General features: G+C 37.4%; 1 protein-coding gene across 1 annotated transcript in view; it reads right to left on the bottom strand.

The window, feature by feature from the left end:
• HHIP (hedgehog interacting protein) overlaps positions 1 to 16854 on the bottom strand; it is a 94248-nt gene that overhangs the window by 73027 nt on the left and 4367 nt on the right. Inside the window, exons 2-4 of the mRNA XM_047717553.1 lie at positions 14436 to 14628; positions 8192 to 8348; positions 7308 to 7509 (exon numbers count right to left, since the gene is read on the bottom strand). Of these exons, the coding sequence (XP_047573509.1) occupies positions 7308 to 7509; positions 8192 to 8348; positions 14436 to 14628 (552 nt within the window). The remainder of the gene's footprint in view (positions 1 to 7307; positions 7510 to 8191; positions 8349 to 14435; positions 14629 to 16854) is intronic.

Below are 16854 nucleotides of genomic sequence, written 5' to 3'. Positions count from 1 at the left end.
GAATTACAAGGGTCATCTATGTTGTGGCTTAACAAAGTAAGAGCTTAAAAAAATGGCGGCTATGATTAGTAAGAATGAAGACTGCAGGATACTTGCTAACAACACAGCTTGCTTGAGGTCTGTAGTTTTGAGAAAGAAAAGCTATTCAATGGCTCTAAAAGGGAGCGCTATGCTCCCTTCTACCATTTACAGGTAGTTTTGTGATGCCTGCTATTTTCTTTTCTTTAGATAAGACAGCTCCTGGGAAGCAATGACAGGTGGTATCAACAGTCGCTCTTCTCTCTTCTCTCTCTAGTCAGATACGCTGAAGTGGTGGCAGCCACGTTCAGACAGATGATTTTTACAAGTGGCAGAGTCTTTCTCTAGGGTCCAGACTTCTTAGTTTCCCCCTTGTTTTAATGATTACCATAGACTTCTGAGATTTATAGGCTCTATTTCCTCTGCCCTTCAAGTCTTAGATAAATACAAAGGCATTAATGTAAGAACTTTCCTCACCTCCACTATGACTTATGGGACCTAAAATGGAGGAGAAGGCAGGCCTTTTTCTGCTCAGCTGGAGGGACATTACATCTGCCTCTTCAGTTTCTGTCTCAGTAAAAAACATGATGCATGATGGAAAATAATTTATAGATTAAACTGGCTTATACTGGCATACACCACATATATACACATCTATAATTATTCAAATATTTTATCAATGGGATTGCAAATGCCAAAATAAACACATAAGAACACCAGAAATGAAAACAAACTTAAACCAAACAAAAAACGACACCGATTATTTCTCATCACCAAGGGACTTTTTGCTTTACATTAAGATAATTACTCCGTGGACATTCCGTGGACTAGATTTGAAATGAGATTCAACTTATTTAAAAATTAAAACTACATGATTCAGAGAGTATAGGGCATTTTGATGTAAAGTGTCTGTGACACTCAATTAAAGAAAAATAGTTGGGCTTAATACCATGTCATTACTACCTTGATATGAAAAAATAAGTGTGGCCCAAATTTTACTTTCAGCTGTGCCTTTGCTTACATTTTATCTTAATAGTTTGGAACCAGAATGTTAAACCACAAAGAAAGGGAAGGCATTAAAAAGTTTTTATTTGGGGGCAGACTATTTAATTAACTTTCTAACCACTTTCAGAATGAAGTTGTCTAATAGTTATTCCCACCACTCATAGCAATTCTCTTCGAATGCAGTAATTTGATTGGCCCAAAACTTCAAAAATGCCACATATACACTTGGGTGTTTTAGGATGGTGATTCTTCTATTGCAATATTTACCAAAGATATTTTACAGCTTTCTTTCAAGGTAACACAGGCTTTCTTCCAACCTAAAGTATGCTTAAGAGCTGACTTCTAATGATTTTCTGAGAAAGTATTTGACACACGGTTGAATCATCGACATACGCATTTGCGTGCATGCTATATACCCACTACTACTTTTGATAAGCAAATTGCTTTTTCTTCTGCTCTGACTTATTTCACTAGAGCAAAAATATACTAGCATTTCATGGGCTGCCATAAGACAGCAAGCTGAAGGCAGAGGAAAAGGTTAGGTCTCTGACAAACTTCAGAGAAGTAGGACATCCACCCCAATGGGTTGATGAGCCCTTGGATTTCATTAAACTTTCGATGCTCATAATTATGCCTGTGATTTACAAGCATGTGAAATCAGAGGCTGCCCCACTGGGGCTTGCCCCGGCACACCCTGCGTCCTCCTCCTCATACTCCCTTGGCTCCCGGGCGCCCGGGCCACTGTCTCTCAAGAGTCCCACCTCAATGGGCTCAGTCACCCGGACAATCAGCAGCTTTCAGCCTTATGTCCTCTCCTCCCCTGGTAAAAGGATTGCTTCGAAAAGCATCTTTTGAAATGAGGATCCAAGTAGATAGAAAGGGACAGGAGTCCAGTCACACTTGTTCCAATGATAGACAAGTCTTTCGGCTTTGTCTGCTGCATGCTGCTAGCCCAGAGGGCTCTGGGCCTCTCCGTCTTCTGACCGCTCATGAGAACTGAGTGGCAGAGAAAGCTGTGTGTTGGTTTCCTCAAGAGGCCACCCTGTGGGTAACAGGTGCAGGCTTGTGCTTCCTGCACACACACAAAGCTAAGGCTGACTTTCAGATCCTTGGTAGTCAGAAGTTTGTTAAAATTACACTAGAATAACTTTTGGTGTCCTTGTCATTTTTACAGGGGTCTATAATATAAACACAAACTACATATTTTAGGAACAGGGATGACAGTTTGCCAACTAGCTGAATACCAGATTCCAAAAGGAACAAAAATGGGAAAAATTTATAGGCAAAGAAATTGTCCAATTAGAATTGTTGAGATTTTACAACATTCTTTTTCAAAACTTCATATCAAGAATCTTACATGGTGCAAGAATGAACTCATCTTCTCCCTCAAAGTGGACAAGTAATACATATAGGCCAAGGAAGTGACAAATGACAGCTAATATTCAACCATTTGCTCCCCGTGGACATTTTAGTAGTAGCACCTGGGCATAGTCTGGGCAGGGAAATGTGTCTCATTCAATGTGAAACTGGCTCAGGTGTTTAGTTTGGTCTAGATCAGGGGCTCTCAAATTGGCTACACGTTGAAATTGCTTGGGAAAGCTTTAAAATCATACCAATACCTAGGTTTCAATCCCAGATAGTGCAACTTAATTTGGGCAGCAGAATTTTTTAAAGGTTTCAGGCAATTATACTGTGCAGCCATTCCTGAGAACCACTGGCTTGTCATTCCCAAGGACTTCAGATAGATGAAGCTGATTCGAGCACTTGCCAGAAGGTCTGACTCAGAATTCAGCTATAAGCTCAATTTAAAGATTTCAAACTTCCAGTATCTTTTTTTAAAAAAATATTTTATTTATTTATTTGACACAGAGAGAGAGATCACAAGTAGACAGAGAGGCAGGCAGAGAGAGAGGGGGAAGCAGGCCCTCTGCTGAGCTGGGAGCCTGATGTGGGTCTCGATCCCAGGACCCTGAGATCATGACCTGAGCTGAAGGCAGAGGCTTTAACCCACTGAGCCACCCAGGCACCCCTCAAACTACTCAGGGACATAGATAGTATGATTTTTAAAATTTCTCCCTTTGGGATAAAACAACAACAACAATAACAAACAAAGCATGTACACACTCATACACACACATGCACACCCGCAAATGAAGATTTTAAAGACTGCTCACCAGTTGAACACTTGAATCATTCTTTGGTGTATTAGTGGTTAGCTTAAACAGTGCACTACAATCAAAAATCTATGAAATCACTACATACTTTTAAAACAGTTTTCTGACTCACTGTTCACTTGGCAATTTCACAAAGCTTAGTCTTGTAGGATTTGAGCTGTTGTGAATGGAATCATCTCTTCCCAAACAAATGACAGTTTAAATTCACAGGGCATGAGGATTTATTCCATTCATCCAACTCAACAATGTATTTCCTATAGCAAAGACAAGCCATTTCTTTAGCTTGTGTTTTGCATTTTTGCATATAACTTGGGTTGGACAGACATAGACAATTACACGTACTGAAATCTCCCACAATATTAGGCAGCACAATATAGGTGTTTAAAAATAAGACACCCTATTTTTAGCTTCAGACAGGACCACTTAGGGAAGAGTTGTCTAAGTTCCCTGGATGACTGGCTGTGTTGATGGCACTTCTCTGAAGTAGCTTTAAGAATCAGGGCTACTAAAGCTTTGAGGACACCAACCATGTTCTGCTTCTTGCCACAAAAATGTCAGTCCTTTACCAGGTGACAGAAATTCCTGTTGATTCTTAATTGACAATTAGCAGAAACGGAATTCCAGATTCCCTTACAGCAAGCACTAGCTTTCAGAAACTCTTGTAATCAGGAATTCCTCTTTATGTTTGTTTTAAGATACTCAGATGATCATTAATTAATATCATGGGGGGATCTTCACTGTGGTTTGTCTTGTTTTCATTTCAAACATTTGAAGGTTAGGTTGAGTATACATTATTAATTTCTGTGATCTGAGTATTGCAAGCAATACTTTAGTCAGTTAATAAAGCTTTATGCCTTCTCTTAGAATTTTAAAACTGAAAGCATAGAAAGTGATATACATAATAATTTATGAAATTGCTATTTGTATTTTTTACATAAAATGATTGTTGACGAACACAGAATTCTACCATGAACGCACTAACTGTTCATATATCAAGAAGCCTGAAAAAATTATTGTGAAATAGGTGTGAAAATTTTTTTACTTCAAAAGTCTCTAAGGGGCATATCACAAAGATCAATGGTATGATCAACTCATGAACGTGTTGGCATCCGCCCCATCATACCAACAGCGGCCTCTTCTAACACTTCCAATTCATGACTTGCGAGGGAAGTTCCATAGAGTCTAAGATAAAGGACAGTTGTAGCATCACCTACCTGAGGTAACAAGGCTGTGGTCTCATTACTGGCTATACAGTATACACTCGACTCTGCCATGATAGGTTCCTATCTTATTGACATCACTAGTCCCAAACTCCAAGAGAATTCAAATATTGCACTTTAAAAAATATGTTCTATTATGTATTCTACAAAAGTAGAATCAAGGATTTTTGAAGTTTATTTTAAGCCCTATAAGGCCTGGAACTGTCGTAGGAAATAAGGGACAATGAGGGTTCTACAGAATTTTCCAGAGGCTTGCAGAACATACCTACTGCAGAATCATTGTACTGTCATAATCTGGCTTCTACAATTTTATTGCGTGATGAAATATCTCCAGGTCGGAGAAGATAAACTTTCGTTCACTATCCCAATGAATGGGCGTAAGATGAAACAGACACACTCTGAAGGAACCCCAAGAAAAGGCTGTCATTACTTAGGCAGGTAAACTGAAGTAGAAATGAGAACATCAGTTCTTCACTTCTTACAATGAAACTGAGCCCATTTCTTACACCTGTATTTTATCATGCCTTATCTTTTTAATACCAATATTTTTATTCAAATATTTAAAAGCTGTATGTTATTCTTTCAAATACTTGAAAATATATTCTAAAGCCATTGGCAATGAGTATCGGGGTTTATGTCCTTCATCTCAGTAATGCTCTTTCTGTGAAGGGACATTAAGGAAGTCATGCATGATCAGTTAAATAATACACAGGAGAATGATAAATCACATTACTTGCACTGATAAAAAGAAAATACCGGAGTCACTCTAAATGTCTCATAATTAGGAAATGGAATACCCAGAAGAGACAAAAACTAAGTTTTTGAGAGAAGTTTTCAAATCTGGTAACATACTCATGACATACTCTTATGTCAAAAAAAGAAAGCTTGGGACGCCTGGGTGGCTCAGTTGGTTGGACGACTGCCTTCGGCTCAGGTCATGATCCCGGAATCCCGGGATCGAGTCCCGCATCGGGCTCCCAGCTCCATGGGGAGTCTGCTTCTCCCTCTGACCTTCTCCTCGCTCATGCTCTCTCTCACTGTCTCTCTCTCAAATAAATAAATAAAATCTTTAAAAAAAAAAAAAAGAAAGCTAAAAAGATGTGTATACGATTGGATTTCAATTTTATTTTAAAGCTGCTTGGGAGAAAAGCAAAAAGAAAACATGTTCTTGTATGTTTCCACATTTATTAATATGGACCTATATTACCTTTGCAGTCAGGATAAATTAATCTAATTTTATTATAAAAGCTGGAAGTATATCAAAATGTTAGTAGTGGTATTCTTTAACTGATGAGATTATAGGTGATGATTTTTAAAATACATTCCCCAATTTTTTTCTTTCATAAAGAGTACATATAACTTTCATAGCAAGAAAAATACACTGCACGGCACCTGGGTAGCTCAGTGGGTTAAGCCTCTGCCTTCGGCTCACGTCATGATCCCAGAGTCCTGGGATGGAGCCCTGCGTCGGGCTCTCTGCTCAGCAGGGAGCCTGCTTCCTCCTCTCTCTCTGCCTGCCTCTCTGCCTACTTGTGATCTCTGTCTGTCAAATAAATAAATAAAATCTTTGAAAAGAAATACACCGCTAGTGAGTCATATACGTGCTGCTGCATCTTAATTCTTTGCTCCACTGGCGGTGAATTATCAGAACACATTTCAAAATGTACTTATTAAAGTCTTATGTGCAAAACACTAATGCTTCATTTTAAGAGACTTTTGGTGATTTTGCTGTGAATTCTAATGAAAACTTTTATTGGGAGAAAGTTGAGACTACTGAGTTTAACAGATTTTCCAAATGATCTGTGTGTTGGTACTGAAGCCCTTTTCCATAAATGATCATACGTACCATAAAGTACTTCTCTTACACAGGATTTCTTGGTGACAGAGTCACAACACACACCTGAATCTGGGTGCTACCAACAACATGGAATATATAATCTCTGTATTCTAACTGAATCATCCTAATTATTTTAGATGGCAGGTAATGAATCTACATCAGGAAATGTACCTATTTTTTTCCTGACTTATTTCTTCTGGTTTTGATGTCCGTGTCTTTGAATAGAGCTCAACAAAGCAAGGAGGAGTTCATTTCTATATGAGTAGAAGAATATACATCCTCCTTTGACTTTTCTTCCCAGGTAAGAAATACAAAAGACAACCAGTTCTTCTCAAATCGCACTGCTACTTTGTTTCATTCTAAATTAGTCATGAGCTATTGAATGTGCCTCAATTTTAAAATGTCAGTTTACTTTACAGCTCCGTACTGCTAATAATATAACATATTATGCTCTTGTCAAACTTGACAGTAATTTTATGTATATACTAGGACATTATCTAACATGAGAATTCAAACTGGAGAAGTGAGAGAAGGCAGCACATGCATATGTAATATAAAAATGGCCAATTATCGATGAAAACATTTGACTTACCTGTAAAAACATTGTACAAGGAAGACACAGTAAAGGTAGCATTTTTTATGACAGACGCAAAAACAGATGCAGTAAACGAATGCTTTGCTCTTGCCAAAATAACCGAAAGACCTCTTTGTTTCTACCAGCAAGTGCTGATACACAGTTCTAAGTATTATGCCTAGTAAACAACATTTAAACACATACTTTATAATACTAGGTATTATTTTCAATCTGTAATTTACACAAGGAAAGCATGTCAAGATATCAACCTGATGGCACTGCTTAAGAGTCACCAAAGAATATTAAAAATGTCATGTCACTGTCCCCAATCAGTTGTCGTAAATTACTGTCCCCTTAGGTTGTCTCCTTACGTTCTCCTTAAACATTCTTTTTATTACAAATACTTTCAGCGAGAGCGAGAACACTAAAATAAAATCAACATAGCCAGAGCAAAGAGAAATAAAATTTAAAAAGCCAACCTTTATTCCACTTTGAACAAGTTTGTGAATGTCCAAATAAGGCTCCTTGAAAATTTCTCCTTCAGGGGTAAGTATCTTCACGTAACCTTCTTTTTCCAGAATGAAGAGACGGTGCGAGCCATCCCCACTATGCAGGGCGCCGACAGGCTGGCGCAGCCCACTCACAACCTCCTGAATACAGAAGCAGTTGTGTTTGTGCTTTCTAAACAAATTAAAGAAAACCAGTAAGCTTTTCTTGAGGTGAAGGAGGTAAAGGATGTACTTGCATCCTTTTCAAAATCTATTTCCTCTAGGAATCAATGGTTTTGAGAATCATGACGTGCTGTTAGCCCAAAAGTCACCATATGATTCTTTTAAGTTCTTTTCAGTGGAACAAATAGCCTTCTACCAAAAAAAGTCAAAGAGAGAATCCAAATAATAATTTTACAGATTTTAAAATTTCATGAGCTAATCATCTTCTCTTTCAGTGACTCTAATTAAAATTAGTTTACTCACAATAATTAAGCCTTACAGAAAGGCCCTCAGAGAGAAAGTTTTGAGATCTATTTATAAAACTCTGATTTGCTAATAAGAATTGCGCTATTTCCATATGCCAACAACAGCCATAAAGGTCAAGTTTAAAACTATAATCATGAAATTCACGTGAATCACAGAGAGGCCAAACTCATAATAAAAGATTAGTAGTCTAAGCATTAAAGGCATTTAAGCAAATGTGATGTTAGAGAAGCAAACTACCAAAAAGAAAAAAAAAAAGCGTCTGGAGGAGATAGCTGCTGGAATCAAACACAGACAGTTGATTCACTAACAAAGCCACAAAACTGGTCAGTTGGTTTTTTGTTTTTGTTTTTGTTTTTTAAGATTAAAGAGCATTTATCTTTATGAACCTGCTGATCTCTTCCACTTTGTCATATTCTTCCATCTGGTCCAAGTAGTTAGATGCTGGTCCTCTGATTTGTTTTCTTGGAAAATCTGGAAAGCACAACCCACCATCTTTTCTTGCATAGTAAAAACAAAACTCTTCAGCAGTAGTTTGAAGGAAACCTTTAAAAAAAATGCAGAAAGACTCATTAGAAATAGTTAGCATGACAGTAAAAATGCCCTATTTGAAAGATAAAATATGGGAAACATGTTTTAGAAAGTATATGAATATTCTAGGAAAATAATAAAAAGAAAGGACCACTTTTTGGCTTGGGATTTCCATTTTTTTTTAACCAAAATTTAAGAATTTCTGTTAAAGTGAAATAATATGGCATGGGATATCTTAAAAGACTCATACGGAATACACAGAATCCAAATCCAGCGTTAATCTTATTGCACTGACCCTTTGCAAGCTTCCTCATTTACCATATGTTGTACTTGTAAGTTTATCCCATCACTGGTCAGCACTTTTCCCCCCTACCATAACAAATAACATCCTAAGAAGAACACACTAGAGTCAAGAAAGAAATAGACCATCAGGTGCCTATTTGGGTCATTTTACAATCTTTTTCTCTGTCACTCACATGTGATTGAATAATAAATCTACTGAATATCACAAGGTCCTTATATGTCGTAATAAATCACTGTGACGGTGTTAAGAACAGAGCCTCCATCTTCAAATACTTATGTGCCTTTTTCCTACGCATCGCTTACAGAAAATAATGCTTATCTTGTAATATAAGAACTATATTTAAACTATCCCTTCAGTCTTCTCAATCAGAAAGCTGGTATGCCACCCTAACTGAAAAAAACTATGACAAGTCAAAACAGAAATGCAAAACAGACTTACTTAAAGGGATCTGAAAGATGTTTTCTCTTCTTTTACCGATTGAGAATTTTTTTTTTTTATCAAATAAAACAACTATATTTACTAAAGGGGAGGAGGACTTTATGACAAAAAAAAGAATTTTGACATTATTTTCACAATTTAAGTAAATAAGGTATTTTGGGGGGGCACATTACTAAGATTCCTTCCATATTCTGATTACTTCTGCTTTCAGAATATGATGTTGTTACCAGAGTCAACCTTATATGATGTCCTAACTTCCTGCTGCAGGTCTCATATCTTTAACTACACATAACACTTTGATTTCTACCTAACAATTTAGATTATTGTACACATAACAGCTTTGTGATGAAGGTACCTTGTCCCTTGGCTGACGTTTAGAAGCTGTGTAATGGATTCAGGTTTGCAAGGATTTCTAAGAAAAAGAACTGGGCACAACCAAGTGAGACTTATCCGTGGAACGTGAAAGATTAAAAGTCTATTTTCTAGGAGCTTGACTTGGGCCCCCTCAAATTTAAAACTAATCTGAGAATTCTGAGAGTCCTGATGTACATTTTGACCTAACTTTTGGGTAAAATGTATCATCCCTAAATTTCTGAGACAGACTCTTCAAGACCAGTACGGGACTAGACTGTGAGGAAACATCTTCTCCTTGGAAATCAGGCAAGTGAGAGCAGATATCCTTGGGAGAGTGTGTGTGTGTGTGTGTGTGTGTATGTGTGTGTGTGTAGGGGTGGGGTAAGGGTGAGACTGAAAGGAGGCACGGCAGCTGGGAGGGGTGCTTCATGGGAGGGGCAAGGCAGCTGGAAGGAGGTTATCCTTCTTTGAAAAAAATTCAGGGATTAGAAATTGGGGAGAGGAATGAAGAAGGCAGCATTTACTCTTCTTCAGTGATTCACTGTTTACAAAAGATAACTTTTCTCCTCCGTTCTTTCCTGGCTAAGCACATAGATGAAAACTGCTCAGTAGTGTTGAACAAGACTGTTTGATGTAAAAAGAGAAGGAAAACGGCGTTGCTAAAGCAAACTTTTTGCAGTTTTGGACTCGATCTTTTTCTGGAGACACACACACACACACACACACACACACACACACACACACACACACACAGCCTCCATCAGGCATCAAGATCTCCATGCCAATATTATGCATGCAGGAATACTGTCATAGTATGGATATATTTATAACTGAATGTGTAAATGAGAAATTTCACTTTAATATGATCTTTGCCTGCAAGATCACATAAAAATTTCAAAGTGAAATTGATAAGAAATTTCAAGTTGGCTTTTTAAGAAATATCTCCATCCACGGGGCGCCTGGGTGGCTCAGTGGGTTAAGCCGCTGCCTTCGGCTCAGGTCATGATCTCAGAGTCCTGGGATCGAGCCCCGCATCGGGCTCTCTGCTCAGCAGGGAGCCTGCTTCCTCCTCTCTCTGCCTGCCTCTCTGCCTGCTTGTGATCTCTCTGTCAAATAAATAAATAAAATCTTTAAAAAAAAAAAAAAAGAAATATCTCCATCCAGGATTACTGTCTGCAAAGCAATACCATCTTAAGAGAAAATTAACAAACAATGCTGATGGCTGATTCCATTCGACAAGGTTATTGGCTGGGGACAAACGTGGAAGTGACAAATCATTTTCAAATGTTAACACCTGAAGATTAAAGAGCATAGATTCATAAGCCCTATGGCTCCAAAGGTGTTCTCTTACCAAATTAAAACAAAAATGGAATTAACAGTGAATTACTCCTAGCTTTCTACAGAATCTACGCAAACTGAGTAAGGGTAAAGGAGGGAGCCAACTCAAAAGACACATAAAAATATGGACATTTTCCTCCTAATTATGATATTTGAATCGCAACATCTTATACTTTTGTTAATAGTTTACCTTAAGTGATCTGATTTTGTGGACAGTGATGACTAGGATATATTTTCCTGTGAATAGCTAAAAGGAACCTGGTTTCAGGACACTAGGTTTACATTTGTTTATTGTCAGGGAAGATATAATTTACCAAATGGTACCCTTCTATCTGGGACAATACCCCGAGAGGCATTTTACCGAAGGTGGGTGTTTAGTTCACTTTGGATCATCATAGTATGATCAAGTCTACTGATGATGGAAATAACGTGGATTTTTCCAGCCAGCGGCATCTTTAAAATTCCTGATAACTTATCAAATACCCTGGACCTGTAACTATTCTCCTGGATCATGATGAATCCAGTCCTACTATACCACAAAGCAATGCACAACATACTGATGTAAATAAATATTCTCTGTGGAATGTTCTAAGCTCTAGCTTTCCTCTTGGCCATGTATGCTAGAGAAAAGTTACTTTTCTTCATTATGTATGCTGTTCACCGTGATAAGGAAAAAAACAAAAACACAAGAAAACCCACTGTCAGTGAGGCCTGCCCTTGACAGCATTTTCTAATAGAGGTAGTGGATTTTGATGTATCCATCCATTCCGTCTGGTTTGTTCTCCCGGGGACTAATAAGCCACATGTGTAAGGTATCTGACTGGGGTCAGGACTGGCTATGGACTACAGAGACTCAGTGGAATCAAACCCTTGACCTTGGCCTCATTAGCAACAGGATTAAACCAATTGAACTAATTGTATACAGACATTTCGCACTAAATAACCTACAGCTGAAGAGAGGACGGCCTGAGAGTGAGAAAAAGTATATCATGATACTCGTGGTAACAAGTATAAAGGAGGAAGCAAGGCCACTGAATGTGCGTTTCCACCCTTTCCTCAGAGTGTGCTATGTTTGCTGCGGGAACAGCAAAGCATTGCCTTGCTCCATATGGTCTGAGCAGGCAGCGCCTGTGTGCCTGTGTGGGTGTTTGTTTTTCTTTTATTTTCAAATGCAATTTTGCTCTTTTATGAGTTTTAAGAATTTACTTCCTTAAGTCAATTCACAACTGGAGAATATTATGATTAATAAAACACTAGTGTATCTCCACTACCGTCTTTTAACTTTTTTCATGTTTTGAATAGAGGCAGACCATGAATATTTCTGAATTACAGTTTCTAAAGCACAGTTATCTTCTGGATGTTCTTGGATTCCAAGGTGACTGGTGCTTTCTTAAACTCATGAAGGTGAAGCAAAGGGATAGAGCATTTCTGTTTATTTCTTGACCTACTGGGCAATGGGGGGAAAATGAAGATGCCTTTGAGATTTTTTCTTTCCCCCTCTCTCAACCCCTTTCGGCAAGTGCCCTAGTGGTGGATTTTCAAGTTTTTCATGTGCAGGAAGATGAAGCTATTAATGAGGAAAGTCAAATATATTGACTTCTTATAAGAAAGAATCACAAAGTATCTCTTTCCTGCAGTTATGAACTCTAGAGGATAGTAAACCATGTCATTCTGTAGACTTAAGAAGGTGAAAATGTTAAAAATTTGTTTTGAGGGCAATTTCTGAAAAATAAGTGTTCCGGAACCGTAAAGAGTCTTCTGCGTTGGGGCAAGGGCTGAGTGGGGAGAGTCCCTTCTTATCTATCATACTTTAGAAAATGGTCAGCTCTGTGCCCTGGATAAGTCTGGAAACAAATTGGTTAACATAAATTAACACAAAGAGTGTGTTATTACAACTCACTTTTGGGACCAGTCTTTAGAATGATTATTAGCTTCTGACAGATGCAGGGGAAGTCCCCCTCTGCCTGCTGCTGGAGCCTGGAGCCTGTCCCTGGAAAGCACCCTTGCTTCTCTACCCACCACTGGAGTGGAGCTTTCATCTGGTTGTCTTTCAAGGCAGCCTGGGTGGCCCCCAAAAGCACTTGACATCTTGATGCTCTTCGGCAGTTTTACATATACACAAACTTTGTAGAAACATAAATTTGTCATTCGTCACCACATATGTTGATCTGGGGAGCGAGGTGCTTGCAGGTCTAGCTCCTGAGCTATTTGTGGCACTCTCTCTCTTTTGCTGGATGTTGCTCTCTGTTGTTTGTTTTGGAAGCTAAAATAACTCACATCTGTAGAGACCTTAGGGGTGAGTCCTTAAATCCAGCACTGTTGTATTTATCTCAGGTAGATAAAGGTGGACGAAAATGGTAAGTGCCCATATTACTTTTCAATTTATATTGGTAAAGGCGAACCTTCAAGACTTGAGATTTGCAGCAAACCTTCATGGTACCTAATCTGTTATCGCTTCTTTGCGGGACATCTAGGCAACCGTGACCTGTTCTACTCTGCCTTGGGGAATGTGATAAAGGGGCAGAAACAGCTGGTTCAAGAAAAGCCTTTCAGACATGGTGGTAGTTTACAAAGACAATAATAATATTTTCTCACGAATGGGTTTAGATACATGTATGGTACACCAAAGGAAGCAAGCAATCCTAGTCAAAATGTTTTCTTAGGTTAGTAAGAGAGCTCTATTAAAAAAAATAATAATAAAGAATGTACACTTTTCTGGGTCAGAGAAAAATGTAAAATATGCATAGCAGTTAAAAAAGGTCTCTAAGCGCATCCTACAGTTCTTAAAACTTGTCTTTTCCTTCAATGCCCTTTAGTTTTATAAACTGTTAGCTTCAGTAGATTTGTTTGTGTGTGACTCTGCCTAACTAAACAGAATCTGTCTCGTTAAATTCTTTTGTATCTCTATGTTGATTCTTCCGACTGAAGCAACAACAGCCAAAGTTTACAAACTTTGGATGGTAAAAGTAACCAAGGTCCAAGAATCTATTTGTTTTTTAGGTCCAAAATAAGGTAGTAAGCAGATATATTTGTGACACTGTCAGCCTATGAACTTCTATATCTGTCCTATCACTTCCTCGCCACACAACTTCGGTTAAGGCATTTAACCTCTCTTGAGGCTCAGTCATCCTCATTGGTCAAATGGGGATGACTCCACTTTTCTTTCCTGCAGCACAGAGTTTTTGAGGAGCAAATTCGCATTATATGTGAAGGTGCTGTATAAGGTGTTACTTTGGATTTCTAATAATTCTTTATCTAAGGAAGTAAGACCTTAAGAGTCTGTGAGCAATCTGCACTTTGGTATCAGCTAGGTAGAAAAGGAAGCTGTCTTGATATTGATGCTGGCGGATGAAAAAGACATCAAGAAATCTGTACGGATAATCCAATGCCTATAAAGACCACCAACTGTATTATCGATTTAGCAAATGTAAAACATCTCAACAAAACCAACATACTGTTTGTAGACCGGAATGACAGTAAGCTTTTTAGCAGCAATTCTGAAAGTTTACAAATTTGTCAAGGTTAACTGTGAGGTAAAAATAGGTTTTTGGGTAGGTGAGATAAATTTTACCACCTCAGAAGTGAGCATTTAAGAACAGGTATCTTATAAGGATATTCTGCAGTAATTTATTTAATTTGTCCTTTTTTTTTTTTTTTTTTTTTTTTACCTGGAATATGGCCTCGGCAAGTATAAAAGAATTCTTTGCAATAGTCTTTGCAGAGCAGGGGAAGTGCAAGGTCTCTTTCCAAGGCTTCTCTTTCAGGTGAGTGGAACAGGCTCTGGGAATGTGGAGAGCAAAGTGCACATTTGATTTCCTCCAGTAACTTCCCACATTCTGTGTTGTTGGTAACAGAAAATATCTGAAAGCCATAAATCAGAAACAAACTTCTCTTTAGTCACGTGAAGTTAGGTTTAGTTATGTTTTTTGTAATCCTATAAGTAGACTCATGTAACTTAGCCACAGCGGTTGTCTGAAAAGAATTACTATGTCACAAATACAGAATGCTTTTAATAAGGATATAAGTGGAGTCTCTTGGCCTGAGATGGGGGAGCAGAGGGTAAGGATGCATAAAAGTGCTTCTTACCCTTGCAGGTCAAAGTCTGTTTATCTTTCAGGTATGAAAAACTAAATGACAATAGTACTGAGACCCTTTAACCCTTTATCATTTTACTCTGTGTCAAAGTGTACAGTGACTGATATTTACTCTAAATACCTTTATCCTCTAAATCCTCTAAATACCTTTATCCAACTGTATGTAAAGCAGAATTTTCAAAGACATGGTTATTTGTGTCTCAGGTAAAAATGTAGTTCACTCCTGATATTCCTAATATGATATTCTCAGGGATATTACTGGAATTACATTTCTCTAATTTCAGATAGTTTTCAATCTACAGATTGCATACGGAAAGTTTCCTACAGTGGGGGAAATACCTTCTTTTCATGTTGTATAAAAAAAATATCTGAAGCTGAACTGGTTTAAGACCAATTTTTATTATTCATTTTATCTTAGCCAGGAAAAACTTTCTAACTAGCTCCTCAGGTATGTTATATGCATGAATAAACACAGGGGTTTAATAAAAGTGCTTTTGCATAGGATTTAGTGAGTTTTAGTAAAAAAAAAAAAGGAATACTTTATTTATACAGTATTATATCTTTTATTTCAGACTTTTATCTTTATTTATACAGTATTACATCTTTTATTTCAGTAAGACTAATTCAGGAGTTACTGATTCACTGAGGTTAGTAATTTGTCAATGAAGTTGGTCTTGGTGTCTAGTACTAACTTAAAAAAAAAACGACTTCAGGAGCTCCTCCAATAGACATGGAAGACAATACCAGCACAATATTTGAGACTTGAAATGTAGTGCTGTCTAAATTAAGTATTGATTTTTCATAATGGGAATAAATTTCATACCTTTTCTGTTTATATAACTACATTTATGCCTAATTATTTCTTTAGAACTATGAACTGAAATTAACATCTGAAACTTCAGGTCATTGTTTAAAGCAAATACTTCATTCACAAGGAAGTTCTAATTTGAGTAAATGGCATGGCTTCTGTTTTTTATGATAAAGATATTCTAGATGATCACGAAATTTGGACCTGAGAGAACAAAGTGACTAAAAAGTATCACTGAATACAAGCATGATAAAACTTTAGCATGCAGTAATTAAAAGTTCCATAGAAGTTACCCTATTTCAAAAAAACTATATTTTGCAATGTGTTGTAACTATCTACAACATTCAGAAAAGTTATTATTAATCACAATTATATTTACATTTTGATTTTTATCAATTTATTTAAATGACAATTGCTTAAATGGTTAAAGTTTTCTGAAAGGAAACATACGCCAGACACTTAGAATTTGCATTCCAAGAATGTTTTAAATGTCTTTTATTGTCCATATTCTGGCAGACCTCACCAGATCTATTCAATATTAATACTGTTCAACTTTGTTCTGTTTGCTTATCGTACAGCAGGGCACTAAGAACAAAACAACTTCAGGATGCTGAAGTCACCTTTTTTGCTGGCTGAAAAACTGGAATATAATTATCTTTAGTTTTATGGAGAATATGCATGCTTCCATTTTTTTATAGCTGAAACAAAATGATCCTCATACACCCTCCCAGCTGCTGTCCAGGAAGAGCTTGATTTTAGTGCCTGAAGAATTTTGTCTTTTACAATTTTTGGAATGTGTTCTGGCCACAAGATCTCTCATCAAAAGTTTCAGAAATAGGATTCAATAAATTATCTGAAATCGAGTATAATGTTATTCTCTGTAAAGTTTCATGCTGTTCCGGCCCAGCAGGATGGTAACATTTTGCTCTGTGTGAGGTCTGCAGTGTAAATACCTATTTGAAGATAGATAGAGCCATCATTCTGGCTTTGGTTTCAATGAACCAATAGTCTTACTGAAGTCAATTAAACGGACTCAGTCCAAGCTGCAACACTGTTTTAGACAGATGAGTCCTGGTGTGTGTACGGTAGTTTTTCTTCTTTTTTTTTGCCTATGTGCTTGTGTCCATATAGGTCCTTAACTTTATGTCTGACAAGGTCATCAATCTTAAGAAGAAATTTAAGCTA

This window comes from Lutra lutra, chromosome 2, assembly GCF_902655055.1.
Source record: "Lutra lutra chromosome 2, mLutLut1.2, whole genome shotgun sequence".
NCBI classification, from domain to species: domain Eukaryota; kingdom Metazoa; phylum Chordata; class Mammalia; order Carnivora; family Mustelidae; genus Lutra; species Lutra lutra.
The sequence above is the reverse complement of the archived record's forward strand: the minus strand, read 5'-3'. Positions and strand labels throughout refer to the sequence as shown.